We start from the raw sequence: 13,478 nt of genomic DNA, 5'->3' as shown, positions 1-13,478 counted from the left end.
CGGTCAGCTTTTGCTTCCTCAAGAAGAGATCTCGGGGTGCAGGGTCCGGTGTTTTACCCAATCAAAAGTCATCATGACGTCAACCTCCGTTCATGATCCCATGTGCATTCTCAAAACTTCGCCATTTGAGACGCCGATAACTTTTCCTAAACGGCGATTATCATCGGCGAATTCGACAAGCAACTGAGATTAAAAGCAAGGAAAGAGTTCATATCTCCAAGGCCTTACCAGTAGCACCATCAGTCAACACTCAGAAACGACATCATCCAGAACACAACACAACATGGACTCGCTTCCAGTGAACAACAAAACGGCCGGTGAGCCTGAGAGTGCATACAACAACACACTTGAAACTGGTGCTGGTATGACTCAGGTAAGCATAACTTTGCTCGTATAGTGACTACGCTAACCAATTGTACAGAACTTCGCGCCAGTCAAGAGGATATGCGCTCACCTCAACGCCTTCCACGCATACGCTCACGACCCCAAGCGCGATGCAGTCGAAGCAAACCACTACTGCGCGCACCTGAACGATGAAGTACGCCAATGCATTCTCTACGACTCACCCGAGAAAGGCGCGCGAATCATCGGTATTGGTAAGCATCCTACATCCTCCGCAAAATCTCATACTAAACCAACCCCAGAGTACATGATCTCCCCAAAACTCTACTCAACCCTCGACGCCGAAGAGCAAAAGCTCTGGCACTCCCACGTCTTCGAAGTAAAGTCCGGAATGCTAATCATGCCGCGTCCAACCGGCATACCAGAAGCCGCATGGGAGGTAGCCGAGAACAAGGAGATGGAAGAAGTGGTCGAGCTATACGGCAAGATCTACCATCTCTGGCAGACTGACCGTGGTGACAAGTTGCCGCTTGGACCTCCGCAGCTGATGACGAGTTATACGGCAGCGGACCAGATGCCGGATTTTGAGAAGAGGTTGAAGGAGAGGGATCAGCGGTTTGATAGCGATTATCAGAGGAAGAAGGGGGTGAGGGAGTATATTGAGGTGCCGAAGATTCATGAGAATGCGGATGCGACGTGGGCTAAGGGAGGTGTTGGTCATTAGATGGGGATCGTTGGAGGGATTCGCATTACGGGCGAGGCATTCATGAGGAGGTGGCGATGCATGGGTAGGGTTTGGTAAGATGCGAAACGGGTGTTAGCAGGGATGAGCCAGAGATGTTTTCGATGATAAGATCACACACTTCCAAGTATATCATCAATGTTCAGAATCAAACTTGTGTAAAGGAAGTAATGTTCTTGATTAATGACTGTACTTGGTACGTTCTCAGATTCAACAACGCTGTAATAGCCATACAGTAACATACACAATAGAGGGGCTCCACCCCACCCCTAGAGCCCAATGAATTAGCAATAAAGCATAGCGTAAGTGTAAAGTAAGGAAAAAGCCAATGTAACAAGTATCTCAGCACATTTACTCGATCTTCGAAGTTTAGAGCCAGCTCTATAACCATGAAATGCAACCACCCGGTCAATCTGACATATAAACAATAGAGTACTCTCCACATTCATGTACAATGTACTCTTTCTATTCTCTATTAGGACCCCCCTTGATTATCCAAGAAACTTTTTCATATCCATCTTCTCTTTGATTTGCTTGTTGGTCGGCCTCTGCGTTGCACGATCATCAGGGTTATCTGGTGGACTGTTACGCGACCTTCTGTGCGAAACAGTCGTTGAGGGGCCTGATGTGGCCATCGATAGATTCCCCATGGAAAGGGTGACAGCTGTATTCAGGTCCGAACCTGTGGGTCTCGGTCGCCGACCAGGATTTTCTCTACGCTGATCAAGAGAGGGTAGATTGGCAGGCGCAGGTCCCGGTCTCCACCCAGTACGTGCCTGATCTCCTCTCGCATCGAGGGACGCCAAAAGTCGTTGGTTTGCCGGGTCAACAGCGGCAAACGATGGCCGTTGTTCGCCGCGTCCGACATTTGTGGGCGGCTGCATGGCATATCCAGTCTGCGGATCGTCATATCCATAAGTTGAGGACAGCGGCGGGCGAGGTTCCAGGACTCGAGGCACTTTTGTGTCACTTCTTTTCGGGTTCTGTGGGCGAGATTTCTGTGGGCGAGGTTTCGTGATCTGAGGCACTTTTAGGTTACTTCCTTCAGGGTTTTGTGGGTTGTATTCTTCAAACTGTATGTCCATTCTCTTTGAGTTCGGAGGTTCGCGAGGTTTCTCTGTGCGAGGTTTTGTGACCTGAGGCACTTTTAGGTTACTTCCTTCAGGGTTTTGTGGGTTGTATTCTTCAAACTGTATGTCCATTCTCTTCGAGTTCGGAGGTTCGCGAGGTTTCTCTGTGCGAGGTTTCTCTGTGCGAGGTTTCGTGACCTGAGGCACTTTTAGGTTACTTCCTTCAGGGTTTTGTGGGTCGTATTCTTCAAACTGTATGTCCATTTTCTTCGAGTTCAGAAGTTTGGGCTGTGGTGAGCCGTATGATAGTAGGGTTTCTGGCTTCTCCCACGTTATACTTGCTGGAGTCTCCGGCCTCCCAGAAGATAGCGCCGTCTCCTTAATCACCCTCTGCTCTTTGTAATTTCTCTGATAGGCAGCATGGTGGTTCGCTTTCTCACGCAGCTTAGCCTTCAGATCTGGGTCATGTTTCGCCCCTTCTTGATCGACTATCCTCTTCTGCGCATAGTAAATGCGTTCCTTGGCATTTCTCTCGTCCTTTTCCTTACGCAGGTCAGCCCCCAGTTCTAGGTTATGTTTCGCCTGTTCAGCGTTGTCTGATCTCTGTTGTCGCCTTTTTTGGTTGATGGCTGCTTTCTGCTCTACGGTCCGCTTCGGCCGAGGTTTTGCTGGTGCCTTATTCTTATCTTGTGCCCCACGCCTCTTGTTCTCCTCCCTATCGTCTCCTCCAGAGCCCCTGCCCTTGCCTGGTAATCCGCTCATGATGTATACTTATGTAAGAGAGGCTTGGGTTTCCAATTGTGTAAGGACAGGGATACAATTGCGGCCGTTGAGCGTAGTCGTGTCTCGTGGAGCTGGAATGTTGATCAAGTTTGTTGTCGATATAGTCGAATGATGCTGTAAATGGTAGTGTGTGTATGCGTTGTCTGTGAGGTCTAAGGAAGAGTAAGTGTAAGTGCTGGGGCGGCTACTTATAGCCACCAATGCATCGTGGGTTCTTCACAGGACGAAGCATTGCGTGCTTGCAGTATGTGATTGTGTATGCGTGATATTGATATCCAGTCGTTCAACTCCGAGCCTAGGTCCCATATCTGCAATGTCTACATTGTACATTGAAGAGCATACCGGAAGGTTGCGTGATGCTTATGCTACATTAGCTTCCGCACAGAGCCACAGGTGAGGGGTTATACCGAATCTCGTTCGCTCTTCACACATCAGGCCTTTGACAGGCGAACCAGTGACTGGATAGGTGAAGGCATCGGTATGAGCATGCGGATCGCGCGCAAACACTGTCGTATCCGTAACTCAGTCCGTTTCTGGAGGCGGGCCCAGAAGTTGTTCGATACTGAAGGCGCCCGTAATGACGGTAATCGTCTTGGCCAGCATCTCATGTTGACTCTGTTGTGTTTTGCACGACCTCGATGCTCGCAGGATCTCTCTTCTCGCGCCTCATCAGCTTGCCCAACACATCCTTTTCCTTATCGCTGTCTTCCGCATCGCTCGCGCTGTCCTTGTCGCTATCCGCGTTCGGGTCTTTTTCTTCGAGAACACCTAGTCCGAGGTCCTAGACACTGTCAGCAGCGCCCTACGATACCCTCAAGATCCATTACTCACCATCTCAATATACGGCTCGCCCTCGTCCTGTCCCTCTACAGACTCCAGACTCTTCAGCGTCCCGGCCTTCTTCTGCGCCTCCAGCTCCTCGTTCGCAGCCTTCAACTGCGGCAGAAAGTCTTTGAGGAAGCCGCGAATGTCTGGTCCTAGATCTTCGTTGCCCAACTTCATAATTGGCTTCGTGCCTCTGTTGGCGCGGAGGTTTACGACACCGTCTTGTGATCGTAGCTCCTCGAGCTCCATCTCTGTGTCCTCGCCATCATCCTCTTCCTCCTCGCTTGAGCTCTCGTCGCTGCTGGGTTCTTCGCTAGATTCGGACAGTTCGCTGTCGCTATCCGAGGTGCCAAAGTCGCTTGCATTCGTGGTAGAATCGTCTGCAGCGTTTGTCGACGCGAGGGCGGAGTCGGAGGATATCGAGGGCGGCGAAGATTCGGGCTCGTTGGAGAAGCGCACGCGCTTGCTGCGGTGCGCGACGGCTTCGTGGACGTATGGCGACATAATTACTTGGTGGTGTTCGATATGGGTAATCTTAGGAGAGACGGTTAAGGACGTCTACGCGTTTGGAAGTGGGTTACAAAAGTCTGGGGAAAAAGTTGGGCAAGATTCAAAGTTTCGCGCAGACGGGTGCAGATCTCGCGCCAGGGTAGCGAGCCGGAGAAGACCCTTGGCTACGTCACCGCCCTCTCCAGCATTTGGCGCCGACAGCCAATGCCAACCAGATATGCACACATGACATGTTCAAGTACATCTATAACAATGGGATATCCCGTCAGATGCTCCACAGTCCAAGGCGTGCGGCTGCAGATTGGCCTGAGGCAGAAGCGACTCGTTGGTGTCAGCAGGGGTCGTGAAACGGCGTCTTGAAACGTAGTTAGAGCGGGCGCCTGCATGGCTGACTTGTGCTGTCCGAGGGGTTAAGCCTCTTAAAGCTCCAGCTGGCCTCGTACATATCCGACCTCACCCCTTCTCGTCAATCTTTACAGTCTCGCTGCTGTCATCCTCCTCTCTACCTGTTCTCATAGCTTTTGTGACGCTGTCTGCAAGAGTCGGTGTGTCGCTGCCCCGCTCCGACTTTCATCAGTATTCACCAACCGTGTGCAAGGCTCAATTGTCTTTGCGCGAGATTTCTGACTATCAGACCTTAGGTATGTACTCATTCTCTCATGTCTCTACAATCTCTACAAATTCATCCATCTCCGTTCCCGTCGTCTCTTTCTTGCCACCCGATCGAAAGTCGGCCTCAGACTTGTCCACATGCACCCATCCATGGATCTTATCAAGATCGATCTGCCCCGATCCAGCATCAGCATCAGATGATTGCATATTTCCCTATTGATCATCTGCTATCATCTTGCGCGTTCTGCTATTGTGCCAGCATGATCAGTTTTCATCGAGCCCAACGCCGAGCGCTGGTTGGTCCACTCGTCTTCACCTTGCGCGTTCACCTTCACCACCGTCATTCAAGCGAGTCCACAATAGATTTCTCTGCTATTGTTTGTCTTTGCAATGAGGAGGCTGGGAGAGCATAAAAACTTTCCAATCGCTCGTCCTTGACTGTCTCTCGTCCATCACACTCCTGTTCTTCACAAGCCTTCACAATCTACAAACCACCATCCGCCAGCTTTCTATATCTATTCAGAGACTCTCAGTCGTCATTTCTCCTCTCTACATCACTCTATCCTATACCACATTCACATCCATCACCATGACCATGAACGAGACCATTCGTATCATCGGCATGCTCAGGGCCTCTGCCGCTCAGAACGCTGACCAGGCCAAGCTCAAGGAGCGCGAAGCTTTCTTTGCCTCGGCCAACGAGACCCGCAAGAAGCTTAGGACTGCAGCAGCTGCCCGCAAGTCCACCTCCGTCTCTCTTCTTGAAGACCTCATCTACGCGACCAAGCACGGCGTACCCTACCCCAACGAGCCCCTGACGTACGAGGCCAAGGTCGCCGCTGATCGCATCCTCGTCACCCTCAACAAAGCCATTGCCCGTGAGACCATCCTCGTCGTCCCCAACGTCCAGCCCAAGGAGACCTCCGAGGACCTCGCCAACGACCTCGCTATCGAAAACAGCAAGCGCATCTTCACCGCGCGTTCCAACATCAAGGAACTCCAGCTCATCAGCAGCAACCTCGGCATCCCCATCACATCTCCCGCCATGGCTGGTCGCTTCCCGGTGCTCAGCACCTCTGACCTCCCGAAGGCATCGGCTGAAGAGCAGTCGGCCACGGCCTCGCCTGCGCGCGGCACCGCCATGCTCAACAACATCTTCAAGTCGGTGCGAGTACCCGAGTTCCGCTTCAAATGGATGTTCTGGGCAGAGAAGGGTCAGCAAGCCGCGCCCAAGGACAAGGCGGCTTCAGAAGAGTACCTCACCCGCCCCAAGCCGCTTGGAGACCAGATCGTCTCCGTCAAGGAGTTCTACCAGCACTTCAACAACATCCCGGTGGAGAACCTGAAGCTGCGAGACTCGATACACCTCTTCCACCTGGGTGTGAAGCCGGTCTGGGAAGACCCGCGGAATACGCGCGGCGGCGCATGGTACTTCAAGGTCAGCAAGGACGTGGCGGCGCAATTCTGGCACGAGATGTGTCTGCTTGCGGTTGGCGACGTTTTGCAGGGCGCCGTCGAGACGAAGCGTGCCTGTAAGTTGATTTCTTTCCAACAATCCACACGTATTCAAGACTAATCTTCAACAGCCTTCAACGACGACATCTGCGGGATCTCGTACAGCGTTCGCTGGAACGCTGTACAGATCGCCGTCTGGAACCGGGACGCGGAGAACGAGGATGGCCGTCAGAAGCTTCTGGCGGTCATCCTAGACAAGCTGTCAGAGGAGCTTCGGCCGAAGAAGGAGGACAGCTACTGGTACAAGGCGCACAAGGAGCACAAGGGCTTTATTGAGCAGTAGTGAGCCGACCTTGTACCGGTAGCTGTCGCTCGGTTGAGAATGAGGTGGTGGAGGAGCTGATGGATGAGGCGGGGAGTACGTAGACGGGCTTGATCCACACACATGCATATCAGCATCGGCGTTGATGAATACATCCTTTTCGACACGCACATGAGTCTCTTTTTTTATCAACCGAATGCCTCCTGCCTGATCTGACAGCCCCTCTTCCGTGACTTCCCCATACACAGGAGCGTACCAGGGTAGAGTAAGAATATGATGCAACCGCCTGAACTATTCAATGAAGACGCCTCAACCCGCCAGCATGTTCTCGTTCTGCATCCGTGGTGGTAGTGTTTGCGCCAATCACGGGCATCGTTCGCCGCAGACGCTCGGACCATATTTCCAGTAGAAGCATCATCCACTTCTCACGATTCTCCGCATCTTGCCTGCCGCCGCCTCACCACACCAAATCCGCACAACCCGCCAACCATGGCCGCGATACCCACCTCCCTCTTCCGCTGGGTCGTTCCTGCCGCCATCGGCGCCAGTGTCGTGCAGAGCTCGCTCTACGACGTCAAGGGCGGAACCCGCGCCGTCATCTTCGATCGTCTGTCGGGAGTCAAGGAACAAGTCGTCAACGAGGGCACCCACTTTCTGGTTCCATGGCTGCAGCGGGCGATTGTCTTCGATGTAAGGACGAGGCCGCGGAACATCAGCACCACGACCGGCAGCAAGGACTTGCAGATGGTCACACTCACACTGAGGGTGCTGCATCGCCCAGAGGTCAAGCAGCTGCCTAAGATCTACCAGGTATGTCTATGCCACCCCGCACTCGTGCAGCAGGCAGCTTGAGGAATTGCATCTAACGCGCTAGTAGAACCTCGGTCTCGACTACGACGAGCGTGTCCTGCCCTCCATCGGTAACGAAGTCCTAAAAGCCATCGTCGCCCAGTTCGATGCCGCCGAGCTCATCACCCAGCGAGAGGCCGTCTCGAACCGCATTCGCACCGACTTGCTCAAGCGCGCCAACGAGTTCAACATTGCCCTCGAAGACGTCTCCATCACCCACATGACTTTCGGCAAAGAGTTCACCAAGGCCGTCGAAGAGAAGCAGATCGCACAACAAGAGGCTGAGCGCGCGCGCTTCATTGTCGAAAAGGCCGAGCAGGAGAGGCAGGCCAACGTCATCAGGGCAGAGGGTGAAGCCGAGGCTGCCGACACAATTTCAAAGGCAGTTGCCAAGAGTGGTGACGGCTTGGTGTTGATCAGGCGCATTGAGACACAGAAGGATATTGCGCAGATGTTGGCGAGGAACCCCAACATCAGCTATCTACCCGGCGGTAACTCTGGCGGCAATGGCGGCGGTTCAAGTGGAGGCAGCTTCTTGCTGGGCCTGAGGTCATGAGCGTTTGAGGATGTGCAAGGTTGAGCGGAAGAGGAAAAGAAGATAACAAAGAGCTGGACGAAAGGCGGAAATGCATAGCCAGCGGGGTTGCTGTACAATATATTGACATGAGCATGATAACGCTTCTCTACAATCGAAGGCCGGAGTCTCTTCTCACCTCTCATTGTGTCTACACGTACCAGGCGTAGTGTCGGCTGGGAGGTTGTCTACGAATCATCCCCACTATTTGCCTTGCTGACACTGTCCTAACAATATACAGCACCTATGCATCGAGCCGATCGATGCTCATTATTCAGCATGCTCCGAGAGGCAGCAGCTTACACAACGATCGCAGAGAGAATAACGTACCAGTGTATGATCACGCGAAATATTGTCGCGAGAACTGAAATACCTCCTACACCTCGGCTCGTGTTTGACAAACCTTACCGCCTGAGGCCTCTCAGGTTTCGGTACACATCTCTCCGCCCAAAGATTCAAAACTTGTTCATGCATTGCCCGAGAGGAAACGGGCTTTCGGAAGCCGCGAGGCCGCACGTGATAGTTCGCATGCATGGTCTGCATTTGGCATCCGGATCTACACTCGGTGCGAACATGTTGCGATTCGGCAATGGGGTGTGGGGGTGTTTCGTGTGACGCCGGGTTATAGGCCTGGGATGCTGCTGTCCGGGAGGCCGAGTACGTTGAGTCGGATAAGAGAGTTGGCGAGTTGAAGTTGGGGGGAGAGGGTCGCTCATTCCACGTGAGAGATAGATGGTATCGGAAGCATCCAACCACCGCAACTTCAATGCCTACATGTTTTCTTTTTTCCCACATCACGTCCATAATCACCAAAAGCTTCGTCGTTATCGTTCGAGTCCTCTTTACCGAAGATCAGCCGCAACCATCCCCAGCTATGAGACGTCATGCAGGATCTATGTTCCACCTTGTTTCGGAAGGCCGCAACACCATCACGGCGGGGGGACCTCGTTACATCCTAGCCGCAGATCCCGAGGGATTCACAGACGTCAAGCGGTCAGCGATACTTTCCGATGGTCGCTGAACGTTCCGCATGAAGACGACACCGGTGCTGGGGGAATACAGGCTGTCTCTCAAGGCAACGACAAAACGATGGCGGTCAAACGACTGCAACACGGCACATTTGCGGGGGCCTGCCCGTAAAGTGTTCGTGTAAGGTAGGAGAACCGCTGCGCCACGCTATTCACTCAATGCGTGACCTTGTCTTTTGCCAGGCTGTCCAAACGATAGGGTGGGAGAAGTGGTGTCGAGTCTGGCGTTGATGCCCCAGGTTATCAAGCGGCATTCTGTTGTGGCTGAGCACTTCAACAAGCCGGGAGCCAGCCAATCATGCCGCGTGTGGCCGTACAGCGTGGCTTGACAGTTTCCTCTCATCGAGGCAGGCTCACCGGCAGGCACTCTGCAATGTGCTCCGCCCTTGGATGATTCCAAGTATATACATGCTAGCTGCGAACGCGAGAGGCGAAGGTTGAGTACACGTCGTCTCTTCTTACGTCTTCGGACCGCCCGTCTCGCTTAGCAATGGCGATCCAGCAGCGCAACAAGCAAACGAGCATTATCCTCACCTTTAGAATCCTCCAATTTGTCAAACAGCTTCGTCGTCGTGTCAAGCCGCGTGTGCAGCATGGCTCAATCGATGCGAGCCCTCTTGGCATCAGCCTCGCGCCGAGCCTCCGAAGTGTCGCCCAGAATCTATCACGGATCAGCGTCCAGGATGCGAGGCAGTCGCGTCGCGTCGCCAATCGCATCTGCAAGAGTCAGAAGGGTGCGACGTTCACTCGATCGTCGCGCAACCTGCAGACGCCGGCTTCGGCTGCTCCCGCAAGTCGAAACCTAGGGAATGAGGTGCAACAGTACGTTCACGGAAGCTTTTGTTTAGTTTCAACTACTGAACCTGCGGGCCTAGTATGCTTCGCTACGTCGACGGCAAACTCCATGTAGCGGGAAACGCGTTCTCGTCTATCGCGGACAGCGACAGGCTCTTTCTCAAACACGACAACGCGTCGATCTTGGAGGCTCGTTCCATGAACGAAACTATCCAGCTCCTCGTGGCAGTACACGAAGCGATCAACGTGCTTGCGGGGTGTCGCCGGCGGTATGGTGACGACTGGCTCTTGGCCCAAGGGCTTGACCTCGGACTGATCCTTGACGAGAACTTCATTGCCAACTATGAACATCTACTGCTGCGGCTACAGACAGACCTAATCGAGTCCTTGGCACGCAAGGCTCTGGAGGAGTTGCTCTGCGGCGATCACGACAAGAGGCAGCGCAAACTCCTGGCCTGGTTTACAGAGTTCGCTGAGAAGCCACAAGCGCTCAGCACCTTCCCATGGACTATCAAACCGTCGCTAGCCGTTCTGTGGGGAGTTTGCTGGATGTTTTACGAGGGAACTGGCAAAGACCGCGTGCCGTACAACAACGTGCTACACAACCTCAATCTTTCGTGGGATACCGATGCATCGTCAGACTGTATGTGTTACATTTCTTTCCGCCCGATGAGGCTTCTGCTCAGGTGGATGACTGGTTGCGATTGGTCGAGCGTGAAAACACGAAGAAGGTTTGTGGTTATCCCGATTGGTGCTAATGCATTGCAGACCTCAGCTTTGGCCAAGAGCTGATTGGCGAGCAGCCGCAGCATGCGACGCCTGCGACAAACGTCCATGTGGACCATGCTCCATTCCAGGCACGAAACACGGAAACCTGGGAGCCCGATCTGAGTTTGAATGGTCTTGCGGACAGGCTGCCAGTTCCAGTCCTGCGGGTTAGTCAGGCTGGAGAAGGTGCGGACCCAGAGCCGCGACCAAGTAAGTGCCTAGTGTCCCGTGTCCGTTTGAGTTGAGTCACGACTTCTCTGCCTACCCTGGGTTTCAGGCTGGACTTGTTCGCAGCTGCGACTAACAAATCCAAATCCAGATACTTATTATGGCGTATCCGCACCAACCTTCCAGGCAGTTCCGCCCGTTAATTTTTATTCGCCTCAAGATCAAGGCATTGCTGCGCCACCTCTAACGGCCTTTCCGCATCTGGGCTCCGACCACGAAATTCCTTGGCACTCATATACGTTGCCACCTCAAGACAGTCCGCGTCATCTGATCACTTCTACTCAAGATCCGAGAGTTAGAGTCACCGGAGCGGCGGGAAGCGATCTCTTTGCTCAGCCACAAACTGCCTTCGCGTCTCCCGGTATATATCAACCAAGCCGCCAGCCTCAGGCCCAGCAACACAGTTACAACCCTCAGTATTTCAACCTTGGATATTCAGACATCATGACTGAGCTTTCGCCAAACCCTACTTCCATGCAAGTGCCGCACGAGCACAAGCGGAACATTTCCATCAGCTCGCTCACCGATATGCCTACCCCGGTCAGCATGAGCGCTCGATCACCTATGACCTCTCCAACTGCTGGCGAACGACAAATCATCGTTACAAGCCCGCCCCGAAGCCACAGCAGGGGACTTTCTGTAGATTCTTCGCAAGACGGCGATGACGACGGATCACTACGGAAGAACCACAGCTACAAACGCGCCGAAGAACCACCGCGCAACGAAGACGGCAAGATGGTGTGCAAGTATCAAGAATGCCGCGGCACATCTTTTGACCGAAAGTGCGAATGGAGGTGAGTGATAGTATTCCCAGACTCACACGAACAGACACTGACGTTTACAGCAAACATATGGACAAGCATGACAGGCCTTACAAGTGCAATGTCAAGGGCTGCGAAAAGCTCCAAGGCTTCACTTACAGCGGTGGCCTTCTTCGCCACGAACGCGAAGTTCACAAGATGCACGGCGGTACCAAGAAGTCCCTTTTCTGCCCCTTCCACGACTGCAAGCGCAGCTCAGGCGCCGGCTTCACGCGGAAGGAGAACCTCGCTGAGCATGTCCGTCGTGTTCACCGCAGAACATCAATGTCGGCAGATATGCATGGCTTGATCATCCGCCGCGACATGGTCAGGCGTGAGATGGAGGGGGGTTCTCCCATTCCTGAGTCACGCACCTCGGAGTCACCGTACAACCGCACCATGGACTACCGCGAGGAAGATGAGATGAGTCTGAAGCGCAAGCGACTTGGCTCTGACTCTGGCCTCTCGGACCGTGGCAACGATGAGATGCGCTCTGAGATCAAGCGTCTCCGACAGGAGAATGAAGAGAAGGACTCGAGATTACGGCAGCTCGAGCAGGCAGTCATGGCTCTTCAACAGAGTCATAGGTGATGATGATAACTTTGCGTTGCTGTCACTCGATGCATTTCCTGGCGTTCTTCCGCTTAGCCTCATTCTCTGTTCCATAACTTCACTGTCGCTCACTGTACATATCACTTGAGCGTTTTTGCTTTCCTTGTAACACCCCTAAACTGTAATATCTCTTTACTACTTACGCACTCTACGCATGGCTGGCACATGTTCACCCACGATAGCTATGATACCAAAGACTGCGATGGAATGGGTTGGATAGGATAGGGGATGGATGTGGAGGATACGGACAGATGATACCTCGCTCAAATCTATAGATGGAATATGCCACTCTAAACTATTGTACTGTAATTTAAAAGATAAACATTCGAACCATCTTCATTTTTGCACTTTTCGTGATCTTCTCGTCTGCCGCGGTATGAGGTTGAGTTTGGCTTTTGGCCCCCAAAAAACAATGCATACCTTAGCCACGTTCGCAACGCCCTTGGTGCCTAGCAGGATTGCCTTACCCGCGATGTCTTACGGCGAAAGGGCGCGTGCACTAGCTGCCTAGACAGACGTTCGCATATGCCCAGGCAACCGTGCCGCTATTCATGCCGTTACGGGTGTGATATCCGAGTACGAGGTGCATCGCGAGAACCAGAGTATGTACTGTGTACCATCACGTCATTTGCGCCATATAACAGCGCCTTCCACAGCTTCCGGCTTATGCTTCCCTCAAACATTGTGATTACGGTTGTTGCCTTCTCGATGTCATGATCCGACGGACTCCGAACGGACATTCGCCTTCTTAGTCACATCGCCTCAACACAGGCTTCAGCTTCAAGTTTGGGTAACATTCCGCTGAGGCAAAATTTAGCCACAGCAGCCACGTCGAGCGAAAGTATGACTCCCACCCGCCTCTACTGCTCGCCCAACAACCCAACAACTGTCGTTGTCGCGACCTGATTGGGCGCCAGGCCAGGCCATGTGACAGCGTGTTAGCGCGTTTGGTGCTACGTGTTACGTGTCCTGATGCCTGATTGTGCCGTGTCTTGCCGCCTGTTGGTAGAGATGGATGGGACGGGTGGGTGTGGATGTGATGGGGAGAGAATGGGATGGAAGAGGGTAGATGGGATGAGAAATGGCGGGTGTGGCGGTGCACAGGGCCTAGAATCGCGTGGGTGGCAAGGGTGCGAAATCGTGGCGTTGGCGCCTGGCTGCGG

General features: G+C 53.3%; 6 protein-coding genes across 6 annotated transcripts; 4 read left to right on the top strand and 2 right to left on the bottom strand.

Moving 5' to 3' along the window:
• Nucleotides 1-283: 283 nt before the first annotated feature.
• On the top strand, nucleotides 284-1,066 carry J4E88_000309 (uncharacterized protein; the record flags this gene model as incomplete). Its single annotated transcript, XM_049393988.1, has 3 exons — nucleotides 284-373; nucleotides 422-596; nucleotides 645-1,066. The coding sequence occupies 3 exons, from the start codon at nucleotides 284-286 to the stop codon at nucleotides 1,064-1,066; spliced, it is 687 nt and encodes a 228-aa protein (XP_049259817.1).
• Nucleotides 1,067-2,050: 984 nt separating this feature from the next.
• On the bottom strand, nucleotides 2,051-2,916 carry J4E88_000308 (uncharacterized protein; the record flags this gene model as incomplete). Its single annotated transcript, XM_049393987.1, has 2 exons — nucleotides 2,051-2,103; nucleotides 2,124-2,916. 2 exons carry the CDS (start codon nucleotides 2,914-2,916, stop codon nucleotides 2,051-2,053), a joined length of 846 nt encoding a protein of 281 aa, XP_049259816.1.
• Nucleotides 2,917-3,541: 625 nt separating this feature from the next.
• Nucleotides 3,542-4,266, bottom strand: J4E88_000307 (uncharacterized protein; the record flags this gene model as incomplete). The annotated part of the gene is made up of 2 exons (XM_049393986.1): nucleotides 3,542-3,718; nucleotides 3,769-4,266. The coding sequence occupies 2 exons, from the start codon at nucleotides 4,264-4,266 to the stop codon at nucleotides 3,542-3,544; spliced, it is 675 nt and encodes a 224-aa protein (XP_049259815.1).
• A 1,207-nt stretch (nucleotides 4,267-5,473) lies between these two features.
• Nucleotides 5,474-6,682, top strand: J4E88_000306 (uncharacterized protein; the record flags this gene model as incomplete). Its single annotated transcript, XM_049393985.1, has 2 exons — nucleotides 5,474-6,416; nucleotides 6,471-6,682. The coding sequence occupies 2 exons, from the start codon at nucleotides 5,474-5,476 to the stop codon at nucleotides 6,680-6,682; spliced, it is 1,155 nt and encodes a 384-aa protein (XP_049259814.1).
• Nucleotides 6,683-7,150: 468 nt separating this feature from the next.
• Nucleotides 7,151-8,066, top strand: PHB1 (Prohibitin-1, subunit of the prohibitin complex (Phb1p-Phb2p); the record flags this gene model as incomplete). The annotated part of the gene is made up of 2 exons (XM_049393984.1): nucleotides 7,151-7,471; nucleotides 7,539-8,066. 2 exons carry the CDS (start codon nucleotides 7,151-7,153, stop codon nucleotides 8,064-8,066), a joined length of 849 nt encoding a protein of 282 aa, XP_049259813.1.
• Nucleotides 8,067-9,602: 1,536 nt separating this feature from the next.
• J4E88_000304 (uncharacterized protein) lies at nucleotides 9,603-12,294 on the top strand (the record flags this gene model as incomplete). The annotated part of the gene is made up of 5 exons (XM_049393983.1): nucleotides 9,603-9,934; nucleotides 9,988-10,550; nucleotides 10,676-10,885; nucleotides 11,343-11,697; nucleotides 11,748-12,294. The coding sequence occupies 5 exons, from the start codon at nucleotides 9,603-9,605 to the stop codon at nucleotides 12,292-12,294; spliced, it is 2,007 nt and encodes a 668-aa protein (XP_049259812.1).
• Between the last annotated feature and the right edge of the window lie 1,184 nt (nucleotides 12,295-13,478).

Source organism: Alternaria novae-zelandiae (genome assembly GCF_023758075.1).
Source record: "Alternaria novae-zelandiae strain BMP 2774 chromosome Unknown scaffold_1, whole genome shotgun sequence".
NCBI classification, from domain to species: domain Eukaryota; kingdom Fungi; phylum Ascomycota; class Dothideomycetes; order Pleosporales; family Pleosporaceae; genus Alternaria; species Alternaria novae-zelandiae.
The sequence above is the reverse complement of the archived record's forward strand: the minus strand, read 5'-3'. Positions and strand labels throughout refer to the sequence as shown.